Here is a 25,566-nt window from a genome sequence, read left to right on the forward strand (position 1 = left end):
ATTCAACACTTGAAGAAAAGACTATTTACATCAAACAGATAAACCTCCTGGTGGTTTGACACACATCATACAAAAAACTAGATAAACCTCAATACTTTACATATTCACAGTTTAATGCAAGGATAATACATTTCTTACAGTAGCAGTTGCACTGATGATTATTGTTGACATGGATTTGTGCTGCATTTCCCAGGGTAACAACAAGTTTCCAGAAAAGATGTTTACCTTAACAAAAGACTCCCGCTAGGATGGAAGCAGCATTTTTTTTCTTCAGCTGGAACACATGATGCGTCGCGAAGAAGACGATGCTAAACAACAATATGGTTGATTTTTTTTCCAAAGGAAAAATTTTGCCATGTCAGTCTAAAATTGCTTAAAGCTCTACTTTGACAGCATCAGATTTTAAATCACTGATGTGCTTATAGTGGTTTTTGGCTAAATATTGGAATCAATTAATTAAATTAAGAGTTTTAAGCAGTTTTTTGTTCTTAGGCAAAACCAAGTATACCACAACTCTATTGTGGTATATAGAGGAGGAGCTCCTGCCTTTGTCAATATGGGGTTTATATTCAGATGGTGTTTAATTAATATCTGTGAATGCTAAAAAGTTTCTCTTATATGGAAGTAAATATAAGTTGCACGGTGCAAGTTCTGCAAAGGGCAATGTCAACCAAGACAAGCTCCAGCATGTACTGATCTTACAAACTCATCCAAACCGACCCATCAGTTAACAGCATCAGTAATGACTGACTTGTTGAAAAAAAGCCTTTAACGAATGGCTGAGGTTCTCATTATATTTGTTTTTCTTTTAAATGCTGCACTTTTTTTCCATGAAGCTCCTTAATCAAAAAGAGCTCTGCGAGTCGTGCGTCACGTTTATTTTTCCTTCTTCCAGGTCCGGACAAAATGTGACCCAGTTTCAAACCCTCTCTTTCTACTGGAGTTTGGACACATTTAAAACTGAAATGTGCAAATTATTCACATTCCTTGAAGCTTTCACATTACAATTACAAACCTTAATCAATTTCACTGGGATCTCATAGAAGACAGCATATCCAGTTGTTGTTCCCAGTTAAGGTAACATAAAACCAATTGATAATCTGTAGCAAAACTTCACAAAATTGCTGTTCACAACTCAGTCCATCTAATCTGACAGAGTTTGAGCTTTTTTTGTAAAAAAAAACAAACAAAAAAAACAACAAATTAAAAAAAAAGATCTGGGGAAAAATTTCCATCTGTAGATGTGCAAAACTGGGAGAAACAAACTCCCCAGGACTTTCTGATGCAGTTGAAGTGAAAAGTGACTCAGTGTTGACGTAGAGGAGCTGAATAGAAATTCTACCACACATTTGAGGATTTTATATGCAAGAGGTTTGAAAAACTATTACCGTACTCTTTTTCTTCTTAGTTCATAATTATGCTTTGGTTTGTAATATAAATTAAATATGTTGTCATTTATAGTTCTAATCTGACAAAATGTGCGAGTTCAAAGTGTACACCTGACAGAAACATAAAATTACTTGGTGAACTAAAAGCACTACTGAAAGACTGAAAAGTTTTGTCAATTGCTTTGTCTTGTAATTTTATGCTTTTAAACCAAGTTGTATGTCGCTGGATGAATGAAATGGTGACACTTTTAAAGAGTGCTTTTCTCTTGCAAAGTCCCTCTTGAAAAAGAAATTGTAGATCTCTGAGGTTTTTATCTGGTTAAAATAAAGACTATACAGATGCATACTGGACAGACTACTAGAAAACTGAAGAGAGTGAATCAAATATGGGCAAAAGACATGACTGAGGTCTCAACTTGGTCTGATGCTCTGGGCATGATGACAGGAAGTGACAAGCGATGGTCAGGTACAACAGAAAAGACGAAGTGAGTAAAGTGCATAGAGGGAAGAGGCCTTTCAGGCATCTATGATGCATCGCTGGGGGATCGGCCCTGATGAATTATGGATGATCCTCTAAATAGCGAAAGAACTGGCCAGCACAGTGGCCTGCAGGGTCTAAAAGATATTTCACCTTGTGAAAGACTGCAGCTTACATGATACATATGTGATAAAATAAATCTTAACACTTAAAAGCTACAGTTATAAGGAGTTGAACAACAGCATGTGAAAAGGAAATTCTGTTACAGGTCTGGATTCTTTCTAAACCATCTTCTTCATTCTCTCTGCAGTGCTGCTGTCCTCCTCCTCACACAGTCAATACCTAAAACACCTTACCCACGCACCGGCCCGAACATAATAACAGAGGTGTGTGTATATATATATATATATATATATATATATATATATATATATATACAGTGCTGCTTGAAAGTTTGTGAACCACTCAAACATGGTCATTGTTTTCTAAAGAAAAATGATAATAATCATGTGACATGAACATCCAAATCTCAAATTGTAAAGCAGACCTTCCAAATAAGGGAAACAAAGAAAAAAATATACATGTTTTTATTATTTATTCAACAAAAGTATTTTATGTCAAATAACAGAAAATCCACCAAATGCAAAAGTATGTGAACTCTTTCAGTTGGTACCTTGTGGCACCTCCTTTTGCAGCCATTACTTCAACTAAACGTCTTCTGTAGCCACAAATGAGTGTCTCACATCTGCTTTTGGGGATTTTTGTCCACTCTTCCTTGCAGAACTCTGCCAGTTGAGTGAGGTTGGAGGGACATCTGGCATGTACTGCCCATTTCAGATCTTCCCACAACATTTCTATAGGACTGAGATCCGGACGTTGACTGGGCCAATCCAGAGTGTGAATCTTCTTTCTCTTAAGCCATACTTTTGTACTTTTGCTGGAATGCTTTGGGTCGTTGTCTTGTTGCATAATCCATTTCCATCCCAGCTTCAACTCCCTGACTGATGGCAGGAGATTCTGGTCAAGAATTTGTTGATAGTCCTGGGAATTGATGGTTCCCTGTATTACAGTATATGGAGTCGTCCAGGTCCAGAGGAAGAAAAGCAGGCCCAGACTTTCACATTTCCACCATCATGCTTCACTGTGGGGAGAAGGTTCTTCTCTTTAAATGCAGTGTTTACTTTCTCCAAAAAATGGCGCCTGTGATTGTGGCCAAAATAATTCAATTTTGGACTCATCCATCCAGAGAATGGACTTCCAGAAAGCCTCTGGTTTATCCAAGTGTTCTCTGGCAAATTTAAAACGGGCGGCTTTGTTCTTTCTTGAGAGCAGAGGCTTCCTTCTACCAACTCTCTCATGAATGCCATGTCTATTGATATTTTGCCTGATTGTAGATGCATGTACATTTATCCTAGACGCTGACAGAGAGGTCTGCAACTCTCTGGAGGTGATGCGTGGGTTGGCCTTTACCTGCATTATTATTTTTCTGGTGCTTCTTTGTGTGACTTTTGACTACCGTCCACTTCCGGGTAGAGTTGCGGTGATGCCTAGTGCCCTCCATTTGTAAATGATTTGTCTCACAGTGGATGGATGAAGCTGGAATCTTTTGGAGATAGCCTTATAGCTTTCCCACAGACTGATGGGCTTGTCACCACCTTCTTCCTGATGTCCTCAGATGTCTCCATTGTTGATCTGGTCTTTATGCCTTGACACAACAGTGGTTTGGTTGGTTTCCTCTCCCTTTTAACCAGTGCACCTCAAAACTTTTCCCAAGGATGTCTCATTTGATTGGTCTTCTTAATTGATTACTCGAGCACTCAAATGTGTTTCACCTGAGTCTTTTACCTGACTGTCTTTACCAGTGCAGCTGTGGTTCATTTACTTTTGCAGATGATCTGATTCCATGTTTCATTTAGTCTGCTTGCAATTCACCCATTTCCCTCAAAACAAGCAAAAGGAATCGATGAAAATAAACTTGACATTTCATATACAAAAACTGGTAATGAGAAAATAAGAAAATCATGGTTAAAAAAAATAAATAAATCTAAACTACTCAACTAGTTCACAAACTTTCAAGCAGCACTGTATATATATCCAGACTGTGCTTCCATCCTAAGAGACTGACTGCAAAACATGAGATGACTGAGACTCCTTTACGTCAACAGGGAAATCTGCTCCTGCTCAACATCCTGTGTGCTGCTTCATGTCCATACAAGCCAGAATCTCATGTTCCACATTCATTAAGAGTTACTTTCCATGCTCATCTTCCAGTGGCCATGGGCCAGACAATCATCAGTAGGCCTGGATATTTACAAATTATGTTGTTTTTCAGGCAAAATGATGAACAGAATGACATAGGATATACTGTTTACAAAGTTGATAGAGTCATGAAATTAGATCGCTTGAGTGCTTAGACTCTGATAGTGGTAATATTGCACCAACATATCAGTCAGTGACACAAATCTGTAAATTTTCCCTTTATCAGATCTGACTGTTGGGCAACAGGTCAAATACTGAATATCTGAATAGCGAAAGAACTGGCTAGTTCTTTCGCTATTCAGATAGCAAAAGAGTATTTATTTTATTAAATGCGTCCAAAAGCTGGAAATATCTACATTTTTTGTCTATGAACACATTAATAACCAGCATGTTTTAAGCATAGAAAGGAAAAAAAAAAAAAAAAAAAAAAAAAAAAATCTGATAGTTCAGGGTCATTTGCTTTGAACCATGAACTTGAAAAATCTTGTACTCCCTTCAGTTTCTGTTGGATTCAAATGTACTTTGTCTCAGAAAACGGCATAGAAAACATCCAAGAGGGAAATGCATGTCATTTTTCTCTTTAGGCTGTTATGGTTTTGTATTTAAGATCTTAAGGTTGAATTGAAATGTTTACACAGATTGGACAGGATATGTTGCAGTCCTTTGTAAGGATGCTGTAATCAGAGAAGCTAAACTTCAGGGTTTTTTATATTGAAATACTTGCTGACAGAGTTAACTCGGTCCAGTTCTCACATTTGATTTGCTTTTTTAAAGCTGGTGCTTAAAACTTTTTTTAAATTGGGGGTTTAAGTGAAACGTTGATTCAAAACAAGGTTTTCCACTTTTTAACAAAATGACCTGATAACAGAATTGTTTTGTAAATGCTTCTTATCATTTGCTAAAATGAAGTTACACCAAGTGTATTCACGAGACTTAAGAACACACTGAGATGTAAGATCTATTTTAGTGAAACAAAGTCATGAACAGATGATCGTTATGTTTCTGAAGGATTTGCAAGAACTTATTTTTAGCGATCAACACCATTAGTGCATCAGAATTTTGTATAATAAATTCCCATCAGGCTGTCATTATAACAAACTCTGTATTACCAATGGTCAATCAATTGATACTGATTATAAGCTTAAAAGAATGAAATAAAACAACTATTTCATTCAGTTATTGTTCCTGTTACTGCTAAAACTCCTCTAGTGTGCAGCAGTTTCATTATTAGTTACTCTTACTTTAACAGTCTGATACAAATTTCAATTTATTTGAATAAACAGACTAAAACTACAGTCTGCAAGGAAGACATCAATAAAAAAAAACCAGAAATCAGCATCAGGCGGTTGAAGACAGCTTGATGCATTACTGAAGTAATGCCTCATTATAAAACAACTGCTGTACCTTCATTGTGATCTGAGAACCAAACAAAAACAAGAACATATCGAGAATGATGAGGCAAATTTCCAAAACTCACAACATTCGCTTAAATTACACAGAACCGCATCTCAGACTGACTACAGCACAAAAGTGAAAACTTCTAGAATGACAATATTTCTGCTACTTCCACCTTAAGATGAATCCTCAAGTCTCATGCAATTTGCAAGAACAATGCATGCAATTTGCAAGAACATTGTTTAGCACAGCTAACAGGCATCAATAATCCAAGTTATCCTGTCCTAAATTAACCTGGTCTGTTTCTGTCTGCCTTCACAACCAACTTAAACAGCCTGCTTCGCTGTGCTCTAAATCGTCCTTCAGCCTGGGCCACAGACCGAAACACCCAAGAGCAACAGAACACTGTGCTCCACCCTGACTCCCCATCCCAGAAGACAAACAAACAACGCCTCCTCCTCCTCACTGTCCTTGTCCCCCGCCGCTGGCATGCATTCAGACCATGAGACGTGCACTGTTTCCTTCTTACCCTTGCGTTTGTAGAACCACAGCATACAGCTTCGGAACACAGACATGGGACAGGGCATGGAGGAGGTGAGGGAGACGGGGGCCCATGGACCCTCAAGAGGGAAGCGAAAAGAGGGTGCTGGATGTGAAGGTGATGGCAAAATGTATACAGATGGACAAATGGAAGGGAAGTGATGAAGGAAACTAAGAGGAACTTAGTTAAAGACCTGACAAAGCGTTAGGGTTTGAAAAACAAAAAAAGAGAACAGAGTGTCTGCAGTGTGCTGGACTGGACAGGCTCAAAAAAAAAAAAAAAAAAAGAAGGGAAAGATTGACGGAACAGAAGGGGCTTGTTCCTTTCCTTTGGGGTGAATGGTTGTTCAAAAGTGAACAGCAGCAGCAGTGGTGCAGAAAGCAGTGAGCAGCAGCATCAGCAGCAGCCAGGAGAGACCTGAGCTCAGCTCCGGGCTCAGCACTATTCTCTCATTATTCCCACAGGCTCAGCTGTAGAGACACAAGAGCAGCAGTCTTCCTCCACGGTCGACAGAGCCGGAGAAAAGGAAAAAGGATTTACTTGCTCAATAGATCCTGTTCATCTACAAAGATATGCCAGTCTGACCTGGACGGCTATTTAGAAAAGGAGGAAATTGCTCAGACAAAACGCAACCCGCTTCGACTCAGAATAGATGCCTGTGCGTTCAAGCGTTTCCTGCCTTTAGAGCAATCCAATCCAAATCTTTAGGAGGTGGGGAGGGAAAGAGGAAAGAGAGAGAGAGAGAAAAAGAGAGAGAGAGGGACTAAATGAAAAGCACAGATGGATGCCAGAAAGATCTCGGAGAGCGAGACGGAGAAGGCGGCTCGCAGGCGAGGGGAGGAGAGGACACCTCACCTTGAAAGTGGAAAGTCTTCTGGTCCACAGTGATGGTGAATGTGCTGTCGTCCTCGTCATCTATGCCGATCACAGCTCCCTGGGCACATAGAGAGAGGAACACAGGCAGTCATGCAATACTCCACTTTCCATTCCTAAACTCATTCCCTCCCTCCACATGTCCCAGCAGCCTTCTATTAGCTCCTATTACTCAATTAACCTTCTCAGCAACGCGCTCTTTCCCACTAAAAATATTTAACTCTTAACTGTTTTCCTCTCTCTCATTTCTCTGCGTATGAATGCAGCCTTTTGGAACCTGGCACAGAGAAAGAGAGAGAGAGAGAATGGATTTGGAAAAATGAGGGAGGAGGAGGAAAGCAGAGGTAGGGAGGAGGCGTACAGACAGCGGCAGAAAGAAAAAAAAAAAAAAAAAAAAAAAAAGTACCGCAGGGATCCGGCCCACTGGCTGGCTGGGACATTCAATTCTGCAATAGGAACAGGGCGGGTGTGACCCAAAGCTAAATAATATAAGGGATCGAGCACCATTGGACACGGTGGATGAAATTAAACTAGAAGGTTGTAGAATATTTTTTAAATTTAGGTTGAGTTAAAAGAAAATATGTTCACTTTTCTACAATGTTCCACCAAAAATAAACATCTAAAATGTAATGGTATGTAATGTCTTGAATTCACATAGCAAGACACATCCCATTCATATGTGTAGAAACATTTACAAATTCAAATAAATACTTTCCAATACTGTTGTAGCTATAAGAAGAACACAGTTAAAATCAATTTAGAACACCAAGTGGCAAAAGGTTATCGGAGGAAGCCTATTTGATTGTACCAAGTGTTTGACTTTGTAGCAATGTCTCATTCTGAGTGAGCATGTGGTGACGGTGTGGAGAGGAAAGTCCTCTTTCAGAGTGTTTAATCCGCTAAAAAATAAAAAATAAAAAAAAATCACAATGAATGCCGTGACTATTAAATAATTAGAAAATGTGTAGAAAACCTTCACCCAGTTAAAATAGCTTGTTTTAATGACAGGCGTCGATCAATCGGTGTTAGTCCTACGATTCTGTGCAGATTAAAGATTGTTGTAGTTAGACTGAAAACCGAAATTAAACAAGTGTGTTTAAAAGCAACATTAGGCTACTTTGTGGAGCTTTTCTAAAGGAAAGTGTTACGACCAGAAACAACAATATTTTACAACTCCAAATACAAAACTTACATATTTAGATCTGACAATAGCAACCTACAAGAAAACCGGAATTTTAAAAAGTATCTAAGCAATAAATTAGTTCTTCCTCCTGTGGAGTAATTCAAAATATTGTCTTTAATGTTAATGGTGAGTATCAAACCTTTGCTACAGCTCCAACTTAAAATTTTGTCCCAAGAAAAAATTAAAACAAATTACAGTCTATTTCCCAGAAACCGCAGAAGATTCTTCCTCCCATTTACGAGAAGAGAGACGAGATTTGAAAGTGATAAAGCAGCTTATGATCAGATTTTAAATGTTGATGCTGAACTTTGATATACTTATTTACAAAGCAGTGTCAACACAATATGCAACATAAACAGGTTCAGCTGAAAAAGCTCAACAAACTGCGGTGTACTGGCTGATTGACACACTACAGCGGCAGACATTCTGCTTAATGTGATCTACGCTCCTGTATACAAGCATTTTAAATTGATAAAACTAAATTACCCAACATATTGACTAACAAACTTATCTTTTCACACAGCACCTTGACACCAAATGACTGACATAATTCTCAGAGATGATCAGACTAAAGCAGAACACTAAACAGTAACACAATGAAAGTGGTGAACATTTTATTTAGTCATTGCCAATACTCTTTGAGATTAAAACAAGTGAAAATAGGTGAGAAACAGCCATTATTCATTTAGTAGTCGTTCTTGTAAGACGTAAAACTTGGTAGCGTGCTATATCAAAACAAAACAAAAAAAATCCTCTTATGTAAAAACTTTGAAATTAGTGAAGCATCGGCTGCCATCTAGTGGATAAAGCTGAACAATGAAAACACTGCAGCGTGCCATGGAGACTGTTTAACAAAACCAGGATAGCGGATTAAGCCGGAATGTTCCGGATATTTTGGCTCAATTAAATCCGGATTCGGTTTCACAAAAGCAGTACTACATAGTTACACTAACGATTTATCATGTGCCGCCAGCCTGATCCAGACCAAGCTAACAATCAGGGTTAGTTAATCCTTGTCTGTTCAGTCAGCGGTCACGCCGATTCAATCTGTTTGGTCAGTGATTTCGTAGTTTGTTTTTTTTAAAATCAGCCAGCACTAAAGTTTGAAAGAAAGCCCTAATAGACTATTTCGCGTTGAGAGTACTTGAAAAATGGATGAAAAACAAGCAAAGGAGTTGTAATTAAGTCAAGTCACTTAACTTGTAGCGTACACTTTACTGATAAATTTTTAGCATTAATGGCAATAAACCCTCTTAACTTAAAATAACGTTTACAGCTTAAAATAACTAGTTTTGGCATATAACAAACCAACAGTTTAAGTGACATAATATTTAAATATGTACTTATTTATAACATAAACATACCTGGTGCCTCTATGAAGGGATTGCTAATAAAATACATTTTGTAACCTCCGTTACACAACTTATTTTGTCTTTTGGTTGCCGTTAAGCTGCCTTTGCTAACAGTTATACAGGAAGTTGCCATTTCAAAATAAAAACACCAAAACACAAGCAGGAAGTTTACCATAGGTAAAACTAGCGATAAACACTAAACGCGACACTCTGTGGCGTCACCTGTGCCATTATTATGTGCAATAAGTCACCTTAACACATCCTATTGCTTCAGATCATCTGTGATGCAGATTGCATCTTGACCAATATGGAGTGGCCTGGCTAGGTCCAGATACATGAACGTTTTTTTGTTTTTCTTTTAACTGCTAATGTAAGTAGCAGTTAGCCTATGTGCAAATATGTGCAAGCACTTTGTAATGCAGGGGTGTCAAACTCCAGTCCTCAAGGGCCATTATCTTGCAGTTTTTAAGATATGCCACAGGCACAAAACACTGGAACGAAATGACTTAATTACCTCCTTCTTGTGTAGATAAGTTCTCCAGAGCCTTGCTAATGGATGTGACTCTGCTGTGTGGTACAGGACAGGAGTTTGACACATTTTCTCCACACACACTTTCCAAATACAGCAAAATGTTATATTTAATCTCTCATTAGTCCAGTCATTTTTATTCTGTATAAATATAAGATGTGTAACAACAAATTGACATGAATTAATCTGCTATTAAATTCACATTGCAATATTGACTTCCACTGGTCATTTATAACTTTAAATTTGACCTGAGCAAATGACAGGTACCTCATTGAATGGTATGGCTGTGACATTTTTAGTTAAAAGTTGTGCTTAGAAAATATATATTTAAGGCAAATTATGCATTCAGTTGGTTCGCTGTCATTTGCTAGTGTCAGTGTTTCCTTCTGGGAGTATAATATACTTCAATTCCTCATATTCCTCCATCAAAACATGTTGCTCATTTGGTTTGCGTACGCAATTTATCTGTTGTGAAAACAGTGAAGCTGGGATCGATCTCACGGTCTCTGAAGAAATGTGCGGACACATGCTGACCTGACTCACTTAGACCAGGCTTGACATAGTCACACCCCCTGAGCCGGGTTTGACCATCCTGAAACAAGTCAGGATGAACTTATGTTTTGTCAAGCCTGGCTTTATCTCTTATCTTGGATTTCTGAATCCTGCTTTTAGGAAATAGCCCTCTGAGCTGTGGTCTTTTCCTGATGCACAAACCATGTTTATTTTTTTTTAATTATAAATCTATATGGTGGAAAGTGTAGTCTAACATGCAGAGACAGAAAAACCATTGGCCAAAAGCAAAAAGACTTTGAGGATCTTACTCTGAGTCGCACGCAGCCTCTTCTGGATCCTCTCATCATTTTGTCCTTAGACTGTAAAACAAGAACAAAAACAACTTACTGCATTGGACAAAAACTGCACAATTTTAGATTCCATTAACAAATGTTCAAACCTGATTAACTGCTTGGGTTTGTTCATTCAAATGGACTGCTTGCAAGCTACACACACCTCAAGACCTATTTGATAATCTTCAAAAGTGAATCACTTACTCAAAATAGATAGTTAATTCCTAAAAAGCAAGTATTCGTGTCAATAAAGTGTCATCAAAAATAAAAAGGCCACCATTAATTATTACAAAGATAACCTTTGTTATGTTTTCATAATGATTGTTCACTCTGGAAGTGTTTCCCAATGCAATAAAAGTCCAATTTTCTCGAGACAGCACTAGACATTATTTACACTGAAATTTGAAGTCTACAGTTACAGTAAGTGAGGTAAATGAATAGAAGACACTGAATATGACTCTTCACAATTTTAATGCATACTGTGGCTACTCCAACTCCTGATTTGTTCACATTATTGTCAAAAAGCAAAGTACAGACAGCAAACCAAACATCCTTTGGGTAAAGCTGTCCACAACTGTAAACATCATCAGTGAAACCTGAGGTTCACTTGAGAGAATCTGTTCAATTTCTGAGACATTTTCAAGAAAGGATGATAAATAAAAATGCTCAAAAATGTTCTTGACAGGTTTCAGCAACTGCTACAACATTTTCTTTGCAGTTACTCAAGCAAAAAAATAAAAGAAAAAGAAAGAGGACTATTGTTGGGAATGACTATTCAGCATTCATTCAAATAATTTAATACAACTGACATGACCAAATTATAATGTTATAAAATAGCATAAAAATGCATGGAAGCAATTGATGCAGGTCCAAATAAATTAGCTGTACATGACACTGTCATAACTATAATCATGAATGTTATATTGTTTTAGTGGAATCAAAGATAACTGTTGCATTTTCCTTTTAAACAAACTTAATTAGGTCATCTTAAGATCTCTAAAACTGTTTGTGGTCCTATTTACTATGAAATTAAAATGTAACCCAATCCAAAATCTATACTAAATGACATCTTAAATGTAGACAGACACACTTGTCAATTAAAATATCACCCAATAAACTCCACATTAGAGTAAATAAAATAAAAGCCATGGAAACAATATATTTATCTGTATGTACACCCAATATTTATTTCTTTTTTTAAGCAAAAGATCAACACATTTGGCTGTAATATTCTCTTTAGTGTCAAGCCACTAATAACCCTTAGTTTCCAGTCTGCAGTGTTATTTTCCTAAATATAAAGTTTAACCTGGCTTTTTCTTTTTTGTCAAATTCGTTTGTTCTCATTTCTGCCATGCAGTAGTTTATATCTTTATGTATTCGGTGTACAGTACTTCTTGAAGCCAATGTGGTTCTCAGTGAACAGAAGACAAAAGGCTACATAAGGAACTTTCTGAGCGGCAAGAACAAATCTGATAACTAATCGGTTAACAACTCTGACGTGATTTGAAATTATGAAACTTGAACCTAAACAATAAGCGCACTGAAATGAAACTGATCAAAAACTAACTAGCCTCTCCTCCCACCGTCTTAGTCGTTAAAGATAGAAGTCTTTATTAAAATAAAGAACAATAGAATATTTCCAAACCAGTGAGTGCTGGACTTTTAACTAACTATTGAGAACAGATACCTCTTCACCAGTCTTATTATTACTAACTGACTCTGGCAATGATTTTATTACTGCTTGTATTCCTGCTGTTAGCCATGTTAACCAGCTGCATTAGCGGAAGTAACAACCAAACGCTCGACATTACTCGTCAGTTGTTCCTCAAAGCTCACTGCTATTAGCCAACGAGCGTTTCAGTCATCAGATAGACCCGCCTCTTCAAGCCAGCTGATACTCCCAACTCCTGACAAACATAAGGCCTTGTCTCACTTCTGTTCAACAACCAGCGACATATTTAACCGTCGGTCGACCGCTCTAACCGTTACCGAACAGTGGAATTGAACATACCGTGTAGTACGACAGGAGCCCCGCGTTGTAGTCCAAAACAAACCACCGGTACTGCCAGCCTTTCATGACGTTAGTCCACTTGCTTAGCGGCCCCTCCATGATGGACGCCATCTTTACAATAGGCTACGATTGGGGAGGAGCCGCATATGGTGAGGGCCAGGATGCTGAGGAAGAGGAGGGTGATGATGATGATGATGATGATGATGATGATGATGATGATGATGATGATGATGATGATGATGATGATGATGATGATGATGATGAGACCTCTTAATTATCCCCAACTCATCTGTTTCCACATTTCAATAAAAGTATGAGGAGCTATATAGGTCTTAATTACAAATCAAACCTTAACTAACTTGCATGTTCTGAAATATTTTGAAGCAGCTGTAATAAACTTTGATGAAATTTTTAGACTGACTTTGCCAAAAATGGGTAAAAATCATTGAATCAAATTCACGTTTTATTGCAAAAACATAATCAAATATAGTAGATTTAGAAAACTTGAAAACATTAATTCAGTGGGGGAATTGCACATTAAGAGATGACTGCTTATTACCTTAATGATTTCACTTGTCAAGTTTATTTCTACATCACATTTTAGCAATGAGGCAATTCAAAGTGCCTTACATAATACAACACTATAATCAGACAAAAGCATTAGATTGCAGTAGTAAGCTAAGTAAGCTGCTGAAAATCCATTTACTTTATACAGGCAGTAGCCTCTATGTGTTTACTTGACTTTTTCTTCCATTGACTTTAACAAGGGATCAGAGATCCACCATTGTACAGTGTACACCATTGTGCTTTTCCACTTATTCGTCTAGAGCCATATTGTATTTCTACAGTTGAAAATATTAGTTTTCACCTGGTGAGTTCAAGTTCTAGAAATGATTAGGAAAATTAATGCTTATGTTTATGATAGTAGGTTTGAAAAAGCTTCACTTTAATTGTGATTTTTAGGGTGCCTATAAGTGTTGTAATTGTGATACATATTTTTAATTACTATTTTTACTAAACTAGGGACACCCTCTCTAGTTTGATCAATGTGGGGTGATTCTACTGTAATAACACAAATTTATTAATTTATTACAAGGCTTTTTACTTGAAATTAATTGCACCAGTGCTGGTGCAGAGTGCTGTATGTAACGATATGTTTTTTGTCTTTCATTTAGGTTCTGGTTGATGCTAGTCTGGATTAAAATTTAATTATGGTTAAAATAAAATAGTCTCAGTATCAACCTGACGCTGACCACTCTTTATAGTGCCTTCAAAATAGCAGTAATAATGCATTAATGTAGTATTTTGTAAATTGTATTTTATTTCATGTCTGGTCATTTGCTTGTTTTGAATCTGCTGCTAGAGCTGTCTGCAGATCAATCCCATTTGGATAATTATAATTTTATACTACCTACATAATTTCATTGAAATTTCAAGAATATGGTGTATAGGTAATTACTGGTACTAATTTTGTTTTTGATAAATCTCTCTACTTCTTTAAACTATAACGGGTGTCAAACTCCAGTCCTCGAGGGCCGCAGTCCTGCAACTTATAGATGTGCCTCTTCTGCACCACACCTGAATAGAATAATTAGGTCATTAAGGCTCTGGAGAACTGATCTACACAAGGAGGAGGTAATTAAGCCTTTTCATTCCAGTGTTTTTTTTACCTAAGGCACATCTAAAAACTGCCGGACAGCGGCCCTCGAGGACTGGAGTTTGAGACCCCCAACCTATAACATTTAAGCATGCAGAATTTGTTAAACTGTAAAATTGATTTAATCTAAACATCCATCAGTGTAAATCTCAGTCTGTATAATAAATTTGCTCATTTCCAGTACAGCAAATATCTTATCAAACAAAATTTCCATTTACAATACAAAGTGTCTGTTCAAATAAATTTTAATATTTTGCTTTTAAAAGAGCTCAGTCTGAATACATTTTAAAGGAAAAATACAACAGCATTCATCAATATCTTTATTATTTACAATAGGCTTAACACTGATAAGCAGAACTTCACAGTAATATAATGTGAGCATTAAATAATAATAAAAAAAAAAACACAAAATATATTTTTGTACAATAAAAAAAGTCATGTTAACATCTGACATTTTATCCCTGTTTAGATTCACATATTCCACTCTGGTGTTTTTGTGTTAATTTTACATTGCACTCATCCAACTGAAGACGTGGCCTTTGGTATAATGATGTGAACGCACGCCTTTTAGAGATAAATCCCAAAAACAGAGAAGATAGGAGAAAATAAAAGACACACTGCATAAAAGATAAAAACAGATGATGACAATTAGCGGAATTGTAGTGGTCGGATAGGAAAAACATAGAGATTTAAACATGTAGGATCTGAAGGAGGAAAAACATCATGAACAGACTATTTTCAATAAGGCCTTTTTAGGAAATCTGCTCCATGGTGAGACCACAAAACAAAGTAACGGACACAAAGCCAGCCAGAATGGCAGTCATTCAGAAATATACTGATACATATTCAAATTTGGATATTCAGATTGAGACAAAAACAGCAGTTTTTGTCACACAACCATGCTGCACATGGTTGTGTGTATCATTTGTTTATGCAGTGTCATTAAAAGTGTTTGTAACAAAAAGAGCACCTTTTGGTTCCCAGTTTGCATCTGACCATTTAGTAATAAAATGAAATGTAGTGATGATCTAATTATAATTCATAATGGAAGAGCAGACAGTCGCTGCGATTTGGTGCAATCATCGTGTCCTTTACATATTTTTTTTTTCCCCTACAAAAAGGCACCAAAAATTATGAAAAATGTTATTTAAAACTCACAGTGAATAGAAATGAAAGTTTTATCATAAAGTATCCTATTTAAGTAAGGTTAACTGAAAAGTATTTAAAGAGTTATGCAGGTGGGTGCTTATAGATTCATTGGTATTGATATGCCATTTGTTACTCAACTGGTGAGGGCTTTTCCAGTGTACATCAAGGTGAGAACCGAAGCAACAAAACCAAATCCTGTTAGTGAACTGTTAGAAGTGTGCATGTGCTGTGAGTGTTCATTAAACAGAGCAGCTGTCTTCAGACTGGTCATAATTAGAGTACGGGCCTGCAAGTGTAAAAGAAACATGGCACTGTAGGAAAATAAAGACAAAAGTCAAACATTTTATCAGGTTCAGGAAAGAGGGTTAATACATTCAAAGAGATCTTTCACAACATTTCTCTTTAAGCCATCGACACACATACGCTTCTTAAATCTGAAGAAACAAATGAAAAATCTCCATAATTTTCCTCTCAAAATATGCCTGTGCTTTGAACAAAAATAATTTAGTTAAAATTCATACATTCTAAAAAGCATTTCTCTCTCTAAGTCAAATAAATCCATGTGTCGCTCATGTGCTAAAGACGTACTGCAGTTTAGTCTGGTGAGAGTTCAGTCCTGTGTGACAGGTGTAAAGTAGGTCTCTGCACTCATTAAATAATCTGAGGCACTGGGGCCCTACAAGGCTACAGGGAATCCAGCACTGCCCATCCTGTGAAGGACACTTAAAAGAAAACACGGCCAGGTCAACCTGCTGCCATCCTGTGCTTTCCACCTCCCAACTGTTATGTGATCTGAGTATAAAGGAAAAAAAAAAAAATTATTAAAATATATCAGGGATGTTCAGGATTTGTCACCATCTAAACCTCGGCTACATTCAGTCATAATGGTTAAATAATGAAATATAGGATTTCTTTTATAGTCCCAATCCGATCTCAGATATTCTACCTGTCTCGGTGATTTTTAAAATATCTATATTAGGATTCCCCAAAGAAACTCAACTGTTGATAGCTGTCGTTGATCTAGTCTTCAGAAAATCGTGAGCTATGCCTATTTTCATATGCAGTTTTATGTGGACATTATGTTTTTGATTCAACATACCAACAATCCCAGTGTTTTTACCTTTTATGACAACACTGAACGAGAAAGAATATTTGCTGCTCCACCCTCATTCTGTCTATGTCACATGACTGCTGTGCATCCAAAGTTAACTTCGGCATAAAGACAGAGTTTAGCAGAGAGCAGCTGAAACACCAGCTCCCAACATTTATGATGTCTATAGCAAAGCATTGAGTTGAGAAGTAGAGAAAAATACTTCCTCTGTAAACTGGAATTTGTTACCAGCCCAGTTAAGAAGGAGACACATGAAAACAGAGGAAACGAGCCAAAATTAGGCTACTATGTTAGCAAACTGCTCCAAATGAAAACAGCAAGCTTTTGTAAAGGACTGTACCTGTATGTATTGGGCCAGATATATCTTTATAAACAAAAGATAAAGCTTTGAGTGTTTCAAGTGACGGTTTGTCAAAAATATTTGATTACCTTAACTAATAGGTGGAGCAGCCTCTGGGACACAAAACAGATCAGACTTCAGTGTCTTGTTTGTCATTAGTGAGTAAATCAATTACTACTGATGAAATGTGCTGTTCTTTTAAAGATACCACTCATATTAGCAAAAGAATCAGGTTGAGATTATGTCTGGGGAAATGCGTAATCTTAAATCACTGGGATCTGTATGTGTATCAGGACATATACCCATGTCCCTTCAGTCGTTCTGAAAAGTTACGACACGTTAGAAAAAATCCTCCAAAATCCTGGCTTCTGAGTGAAATGTAAATAGAGCTGAAAACTGATAAAGAATACACTGAATTTGACACCCCAAGTTTTGGATGCTACTGAATCCTGATGGTGGCTCACATCCTTACATTCCCAATGGCTTTAGAAAAATGGCTTATGGTCACACAATTCCTCACTGTGAAACAATACATCCAGCTGATGGTCCACATACTTATGAAACAATGAGTTTAAGACTGCCCTCAACCATCCCTGCCTGTTCTAAGTATGCAACAGATAAGCAGGGTGAGTTCTTCCCCACCCGGTTGGCTGACGACACACACAGCTCATACACTCATTCAGGTAACAAAGAGGCTTTCTTTGGCCAAATAAAAACTTGTAGCAAAACATTGCAAAGTGTGACTTGAACCACATTTAGTTTAGTTTAGTGAAACATTTCTCAAAATATGTACAGCTAAGAGCAACAACTTAAGTGACCACACTGGCATTTTAGGAAACAGGTTTCTGTAAACAATAAAAACATGTTTTGTAGTGAATTTTGTGAGGTACTGTAGAGATTTATTTCAATCTGTGCCCCAAATAGCTGAACCAGAAACATAAAAAACAAAATCGGAATATACTGTAAGTGATTTGCCTGGTAGTAGAGGTGGTGGTTTGTGTGATCACAGTGGCTACCTCTGTACTACATCGCTAATCTCTTTGATACTGTTGTGCAGGTTGTCCAGCACAGTGTTGGACCCCACACTGCTCAGGCCCCCGCCTCCAGAAGAAGAGGCCCTCAGTTCCTGCAGGCTCAGCTCCAGCTTGCCCACTGCCTCTCGGAAGGCAAATTTGTTCCTCATTTGAGGGATGCAGTCCACGTAACCTGAGCAGCAGTCCAGCAGCTGGTGGCCGGCGTCCAGAACCTGGCTGCTGGAGGGGCTGTCGGAGCTGGCGCTGAGCACGGTGCTGAGGCTCTCAGCGCACTCCAGCAGGGCTTCGCGGCTAACCCTCTCCAGGGGCACCCTCTCCACCTGCTGCCTGGTTCGCCGCAGTGCCACTTTGGAGCCAGCAGATGGTGCTGTTTGTGAAGAGGAGGCGGTGGTAGCAGCTCCGTTGGCCAATTTGGTGGGAGTCGTGTTGGTGCTCGCAGGACAGGAGGAGGATGAAGAAGCAGGAGGCACTTGTGGCGGTGGCACTGATGGTCTACCTGTCGTTGCTCCTCCTGACATTCGCCCTGACCTCTGACCTTTTACTGTGTCTCCGTTCACTTCCACAGGGGCTCCACTGACCTGGTCCTCACTGTCACAGCTGTAGGACTGCTGCAGACCACGTAGAGTTGGGGGAGGAGGAGGAGCGCAGCGGGGTTTTACCAGCCGTGGCCTGTCCCGCTCGCCTTGGTGCTCAGACAGCAGCTTGAAGCGATTCCCCTGAGAGTCCAGCCCGACCAGGTGCACATCGGCTGGGCTGTGCTTCAGCGTCGGGGAGATGAGGACCGGGACTTTGTGATTATGAGTTGAGGTGGAGTTCTTGGAAGGAGACGACCAACTCTGCTGCCTGTCCAGCCCTCCACCTTCCTCTCTGCTGTCTCTCACCCGAGACAGACTTTCTGATTCCCCGACCTCCCCCCCGACCCCAGGTGCCCTCACCCCTACAGCAGTACCCCGGGGTAGTAGCTTGGCTTTTGGCCTATCCCTGATCTGCGCGGTTCCCTCATCCATCCTCCTCAACAAATTTTCGGAGGGACGAGCGGCCCCGTTCTCCGGCTGAGAGGTTGTGGAGGCAGTTCTCTCCAGAGGCGGCTTTGCGCTGCGGTTCCTCGGTAAAGTCAGAGCCATGCGCTCCAGGTCCGGCAGCCCAGATGACATCGAGGAGGTAGAATTCGACCTAGGGAAAGGTTTCGGTCCTCCAACTATACCACTCTCATCTGAAGAGGCTGTTTTTCCAGTACGAAGCCCCAGGGTCTTTTTGATGAGTCTGGGGGTGAAGAAGCCAGCTAGTCCACTCCAGCTGCTGCCACTCGTCAGCTGAGCACCAAGGCCCCCGGCGGAAGGTTTCTGTCCGAAAGCGGCCCCACAGCAGCGAGACTGGGACTGGGTGGCTTCCCCGTGGGAGTGAGAGGGAGAGGCAGAGAAGCCCCCTAAACTGTCTGACTGGGGCAAGGGCGGAGGCGCGCTGAAGTCGGCTGTGGGTTCATATTTCTTGTGAGGCTGCGTCTCCATCTCCCGGAAGGAACTGCTCCTCTTGGGAGGTGTGGGAAGGTTCTGTTGCACCTGGGAAGACGGCGAAGAGGATGAGGAGGTAGACTTCTTTTTAATGAAGGAGCTAAAGAAGCCAGTTTTGCGGTCTCGTGTGAATGTGCCGATGTCCTGCGCGTCCTCCAAGAGGCTGCTGGGAGATTTATCTCGAGGTTGCTGCTTTCTTGGGAGAGCTGGGGAGCTGCTTGATCGGCCGTCCCCTCCGAACAAAGAAGTCCAACCTGAGGAGGAAGGGGAAACAAATGAATTACAATCTCATACATGTCTGATTGAAGAAGGACGAGATGGGAAGTTATTTTAGTCCATGTCTATACATTAATGTCACTCATATTAGCTTAGAGAAAAGCTTTTCTTTCCTCCTCTGGGACTCATGAGCAAATAAAAAGAACGGCAGAAGAGTGGAATGGAAATAATGAATCAACACCAGCTTTCATGTACACTAATTCAATGATTCACAGGTTGTTCGCATAACACATAAATTAAACATCCTCAAATTAAATCCTGAAAAATTTGAGATCTGATGGATGAGTTATTCTGATCCAACATTTCCAAAGGTCAGCAGTATTAAATGACCTTTATGCAAGGACAGAGTGGTGAACAATTGCCTTAGCCAGAAAATGAGTCAGAGGGAATGTAAAGGGAAATTGCAAGATGTGGCCGTTATATTTGCAGAAACATTGTCAACTATGTGGTTAAAGCAGATTCAAAATAATTATGTTACATTAATACAAATACTATGAATCATCCTACATTACATAATCCATTATTTTGGAGAACCAGTCACAAACAGCGGTGGTGCTCAATAATGAGTGATGGGCAATACTGACCTAAATTTTAAGTACAGTTTGTGGTTCATGTAAAGTGATTAAATGTGACAATCAAAAGCATTTGTAAGATAATCAGTGGTTTACAATGATAGTTGTAGCCCAGCAGCAACAAATAGTGCTCTAAAATTCTGGGTTGTTCCATTCAACTGCTGCATAAAGTGATTCAAATATACTACTAAATCAGCAGGGACAGGTAGTAATCAAGAGAAGTTTAAAAAGTGGAGATTAACTATGGTTCCAAACCCCATAAACTGAGTTTCTTACTTCAATGGTAGGATCAGATTTTACACTTTTGGTTACATGACATCAATAAATGCAGTATCTGTTTCAAAACAAGAATAAAAGAAAGTATCGTGTTGTAATGCTTCACAGAATGCAACAATTGTTATGAAATAACCCTTTTAGAGAAGTATTTGTCTTTGTGAAGGTCTAACTGGACTCAGTGATAGATTTGTAGCCAAATATTGCAGAAAGGGATTGAAAACATCCCCACAATAGCCCTAAATAAATGAATTCAATTATATGGTTTTAAATAAGCTGAGAAATAACCATTTTTCCCATTCATTCAACTGCAAAATTAATAATTCAGATTATGTTGGGGCCAAGGGGATTTACAGACATGATCCATTAATGATTATAAAGTTATTTCAAATGGAAGTGGACAGATTCTATCCAAGGCTCATTCTGTACAACTTTGTAGCTCTTTTTCACATTTATTGAAAAATAAAACCAGAGGCAAAATCTTGTAAATATATCCTTATTACTGTGTTTATTCTCCTCCTACCATCATTTGCTATTTGGGTGATTCATGGGCGTTAGGATTTTGGGGTAGAGTAAACATGGCATTTGATTTTACCATGTTTTGTGCTTGACTTGGTTTTATAAAAACAATAATCAAAAACAAACTCAAATGCATTGAAGGGAAGAATATTAAAGAGCTGTTATTAACACATAAACGAGGCAACAGAAAAAAAACATGCAAATATCATCAAAATGTTATTTAAATACAATAAATAAGCAATGAGTTATCTACATTAAATATTAGATGTGATATCTGGAACACATTTGTTACAGTCACAAAGCATTGGTTAGGAACAGGAATAAAATAATGCAACAAATACAAATAAATATCAAGTTAGATTAACAGAACATATACATGTGTGCAAATCATTGTTCAGAAAAAAGCTGTTCAACTGCTTAATATACACAGAAAAGATTGTAGAGGACTTTAAGAAACCCATGGAGATTTTTACATTTTTACATTTAGTTAACAAGGATTTAGATGAGAGTCCTTTAAGGTACAGCAGAGACATATCAGCCAAACAGACTGAAAAAGTAAAGTTAGCAAAATGTTTAGGAGGCTGGTAAGACAGAAACTGCCTCAGATTTACTGGGAGCTTTGATTCAAGATGCTCTAAAAGAATAATGAGAACAAGAAGCTTCTATAAAGCATTTTTCTATCCATCATCCCAAGGATAAAACACAATTCAGCCCTTTTCCAATTCTTTTATTGCAGATCTTTGCCAATTTTATCAAATATGTTACATTTTTACAGGTTAGGATGTGATTTGTAGTTTTGTTGATTGGATACAATAAAACACTGTGTTTGAACACAACATTTTTTTATTTCACTGGGAGTGTTGGTCATCAAGGCGTTTTGAAGCTCTGAAAGACTCCGGGTGAAGCGACGAGCTGGTGAGAAAAATCCCAGCCTGTCTTTTGAGCCGGCGTGCTTGGCGGCGCTGCAGCTGCTTCTGCGTGCCGGCAGCGTTGTTGTCAGGCATACCTGCAGAACCATAATGTGGTGTGGGGAGAGCGTGGGCATGCCTGGTTGTACCTGAGTGGCTGTGGGTGCTGTGGTCAGAGTGGCCGTCCAGTCCACCCTCGATGTTTTCCTTGTTCTCTGTGTGCTTGTGGAGTGTGCGGGATTTGGAAGGCAACAGGGGCATGTCGTGACTCACAGAGTGCGCCGTCTTACACAACTCCTCTGCAACCTCTGTAGAGGAAAAAGAAAATAGATTATATTTATGCCAATTTTTTGTTACTGATACATTTTCTCCAGGAAAAAATATGGACCAATCACCAGATTTCTCAAAGAGATAGTCAGTAAGCGCTAATAGAATCACATTTTTGTATCTACACAAATCAATACGATGATTTTAAGGCTTCAGCTAACCAGGTTTAAGTTTAAGAATTGATTAGCAACAGAGAAAAAGTGATTATTGCCTTCTGAAATGCTGGAGTCATGGAACATTGTCTCAAAGGCCTGGTGTATCTCTGCAAATGAAGGTCGATCTAAAGGACTCCACTGCCAGCCTGTCAGAAAAGATACAATAAATGGTTTTAATACGAAAAAATCTGCAATATAAGCAGTAGAAAATTAGATACAGAAAAGGCAGTTGTCAAAAATACTGTTTCACTATAATGATTGTATTTGCTAAACTCAGTATTTTCTGTGAACCCACATTTTTACCCACAGTTTTGAGTTCAAAGACAGGTTGGTTTTGTTTTGTTTTTTGCAAGTTTTTGTGTTATTGTTTCAGTTTTGCAGATGCTGCATGGCATAGCAAAATCAATGAATGCAGTTGTTACTGTGCCTCTTTTTCAAACTTGTGCAACACTACAAATGTATTGCACAACCATTTAACCAAGAGGTCATATGTAAGACAGATGGTACTTACATGCTCTCATTAGTTCATAAACTTTGGGTGGACATCCTTCTGGTTGCTCCATACGATAGCCTTTCTCCAGGAGATCGTAGACTTGAGACAAGTCTATGCCTGGGTATGGAGACATGCCATAGGTGGCAATTTCCCACAGTAGCACACCAAATGCTGTAGAGAGAGACAGGTCAGTGATAATCCAGCACATCTTTAGATTTATTATTTTTTTAACTTTATTGCATAGTACTATAATCACAGTTGGGTTGGAGAATATGCAACTTGATCTGAGTCTTTGATTAAATTGAAATTAACTGATTTAAACTAAACTGGATTTGTATGAGTGGAAATAAACTTAACCTGGCATTTGTAGAGCTACATAAATAAAACAAACTAAGGGAACAGAAATTTTGAAATCCTCTAAATATGGGTAAATGCACAGGGGTTTGCTCACCCCAGACGTCAGATTTGATGGAGAAGGTGTTGTATGCAAGGCTCTCTGGTGCCGTCCATTTGATGGGGAACTTGGCTCCGGCGTGGGCAGTGTAAGTGTCGCCGGTCATCAAGCGGCTCAGACCAAAGTCTGCAACTTTCACAACGTGATTTTCACCCACCAGGCAATTTCTTGCCGCCAGGTCCCTGAGGAAAGAGTTTAGGAGTAGAATTTGAGAATATGCCAGGAAAACCATCCTGGCATATTTTGCAGACACACCAAACCACACGCATACCTGTGGATGAAATTCTTCTTCTCCAGATATTCCATAGCAGAGGAGATTTGGGTGGCCATGTAAAGCAGCGCCACAGCATTCACCTCAGACTTTTCACAATCTCTCAAGTAATCCAGGAGGTTGCCATGTGGCATGTACTCTGTCACAATGTAGAAAGGAGGCTCCAATGTGCACACACCTGTGGGGGAAAAAAAATGAGTGAATCACAATCTTTCATTGAAAAAAATGTGGCAATTCTGCCAGCATGAAAAACATTGAAGCGAACGAGCTGCTTAATAATTACCAAGTAGCTGAACGAGGTTTGGGTGTTTAACTTCTTTCATAACCGCTGCCTCTTTCAGAAACTCCTCAACTTCCATAGTGTCCTCCTGCATAGGAAGAAAAAGGAAAGATTATCAAATGTGTAATTCCGACAACCACCTGCAGGTGGAGAGCTATAGCTATTCTTAGGATGTTCTATCCATCTCTGCTACTTTAGACACTACAAATAGTTTTCACATATGAATGAATACTCAGTTCCAACCTTGAGCGTTTTGACAGCCACAGTGAGGGTGTACTTCTTCCAAACTCCAACATAAACCTCCCCGTACTGGCCTCCTCCCAGCTTGTGCTTCATGGTGATGTCTGTGCGCTCCATCTCCCATTTATCGTGAATGGGGGAAACGCCATACACAGTGGGCTTGTTGCATTTGGGTGCAGGATAGTGTAGCGTGGTGACCAGGCCGTCAGGTACAGTGGAGTGGTGGTGGACCAGCTCAGCCAGGGTGGCGAAACGGCTCTCGGATGTGACGTACACCTGGGGGGAAGGGTGGAAAGCAGCGAAGGTCAGAATTTAGATAAATACGACTTAGAGATGCAAAAACAAGAACATTAAATGAAAACAGTCATGCCTCTACCTTTCCATCAGTGGCCGTGTTGATCCGGTAGTGGTACACTCTCCCCTCGTATCGCAGAGAGATGGACAGCTGGCCAGGGCTGCTTTCACTTTCCCGGACCAGAAAACTGCCATTGATGAGGGAGGAAAGCAGGTACTCTGCAGCGCTGCGGGAGACCGGCCCGTGGTACCAACTGTGCTTCTCCAGGCTGTTGACTGGCGTGATGTAGTTGGAGGGAACCCAACCCTGGCCGTTCTTCGACCGCACCTCACTCCACTCTCCATTCTGGTTGTAGCCCAGCACACGCAGCTTCTCACCTGGAGACAAAACAAATGAGGCGAAATTAGCAAAAGTAGCTTTGATTTACAGGGTGCATCACAAGAACAACCTCTAAAAATACCAGAGAACAAGTCAGGATTTGAATTAGTCTCAGCAGCATTAGACATCAATTGTTTCCACCATTTCTTGGTCCTTGGAGGTGGTTCCAGTCCAGATTGCGATAACATTTTAAATGCCAGTCTAACACAGAAGGTGTCATGGAGATGACACACCTGCCTGTAAAACTAGATCAAACACTGCTGCAACAATGGAGATGGCAGAACAGAACATCCGTCATACAGGGCTAGGCAAACCTGGGCATGTAGCGACTTTGTTTGTTGTCTTTGTCTGACGTCAGTGCAGGGCACATAAGGGAGTGTAGACGCCAATGTGCTGAAAGGAGGCATCGGTTAGCCAAAACACTCAACAGAACAGAGGTTGGGACATGCCTGCTGGATGCAGGTTAAAA

General features: G+C 39.4%; 2 protein-coding genes across 8 annotated transcripts in view; both read right to left on the minus strand.

The window, feature by feature from the left end:
* Nucleotides 1-13,042, minus strand: part of osbpl9 (oxysterol binding protein-like 9) — a 36,206-nt gene extending 23,164 nt beyond the window's left edge. For all 3 annotated transcript variants that reach the window (XR_006371970.1, XM_044130042.1, XM_044130041.1), the window contains exons 1-3: nt 12,855-13,042; nt 10,820-10,870; nt 6,917-6,995 (exon numbers count right to left, since the gene is read on the minus strand). Coding sequence is in view for 2 of the 3 variants with exons in the window: in XM_044130042.1 (XP_043985977.1) it covers nt 6,917-6,995; nt 10,820-10,870; nt 12,855-12,965 (241 nt within the window). In the remaining variant the exon portion in view is untranslated. The remainder of the gene's footprint in view (nt 1-6,916; nt 6,996-10,819; nt 10,871-12,854) is intronic.
* A 2,940-nt stretch (nt 13,043-15,982) lies between these two features.
* The window catches only part of abl2 (c-abl oncogene 2, non-receptor tyrosine kinase), a 28,102-nt gene continuing 18,518 nt past the window's right edge, over nt 15,983-25,566 (minus strand). For 4 of the 5 annotated variants that reach the window (XM_044128346.1, XM_044128347.1, XM_044128348.1 and 1 more), the window contains exons 3-12: nt 24,801-25,096; nt 24,428-24,700; nt 24,188-24,272; nt 23,905-24,082; nt 23,631-23,815; nt 23,198-23,350; nt 22,743-22,832; nt 22,354-22,512; nt 18,128-19,910; nt 15,983-16,452 (exon numbers count right to left, since the gene is read on the minus strand). In XM_044128346.1, coding sequence (XP_043984281.1) covers nt 16,230-16,452; nt 18,128-19,910; nt 22,354-22,512; nt 22,743-22,832; nt 23,198-23,350; nt 23,631-23,815; nt 23,905-24,082; nt 24,188-24,272; nt 24,428-24,700; nt 24,801-25,096 — 3,425 coding nt within the window. In that variant the 3' untranslated portion in view covers nt 15,983-16,229. Of the gene's footprint in view, nt 16,453-18,127; nt 19,911-21,441; nt 22,513-22,742; nt 22,833-23,197; nt 23,351-23,630; nt 23,816-23,904; nt 24,083-24,187; nt 24,273-24,427; nt 24,701-24,800; nt 25,097-25,566 lie in introns of those variants that run through there. The other variant, XM_044128350.1, reaches the window with a different exon arrangement.

Source organism: Gambusia affinis, linkage group LG10 (genome assembly GCF_019740435.1).
Source record: "Gambusia affinis linkage group LG10, SWU_Gaff_1.0, whole genome shotgun sequence".
In the NCBI taxonomy this organism is placed as follows: domain Eukaryota; kingdom Metazoa; phylum Chordata; class Actinopteri; order Cyprinodontiformes; family Poeciliidae; genus Gambusia; species Gambusia affinis.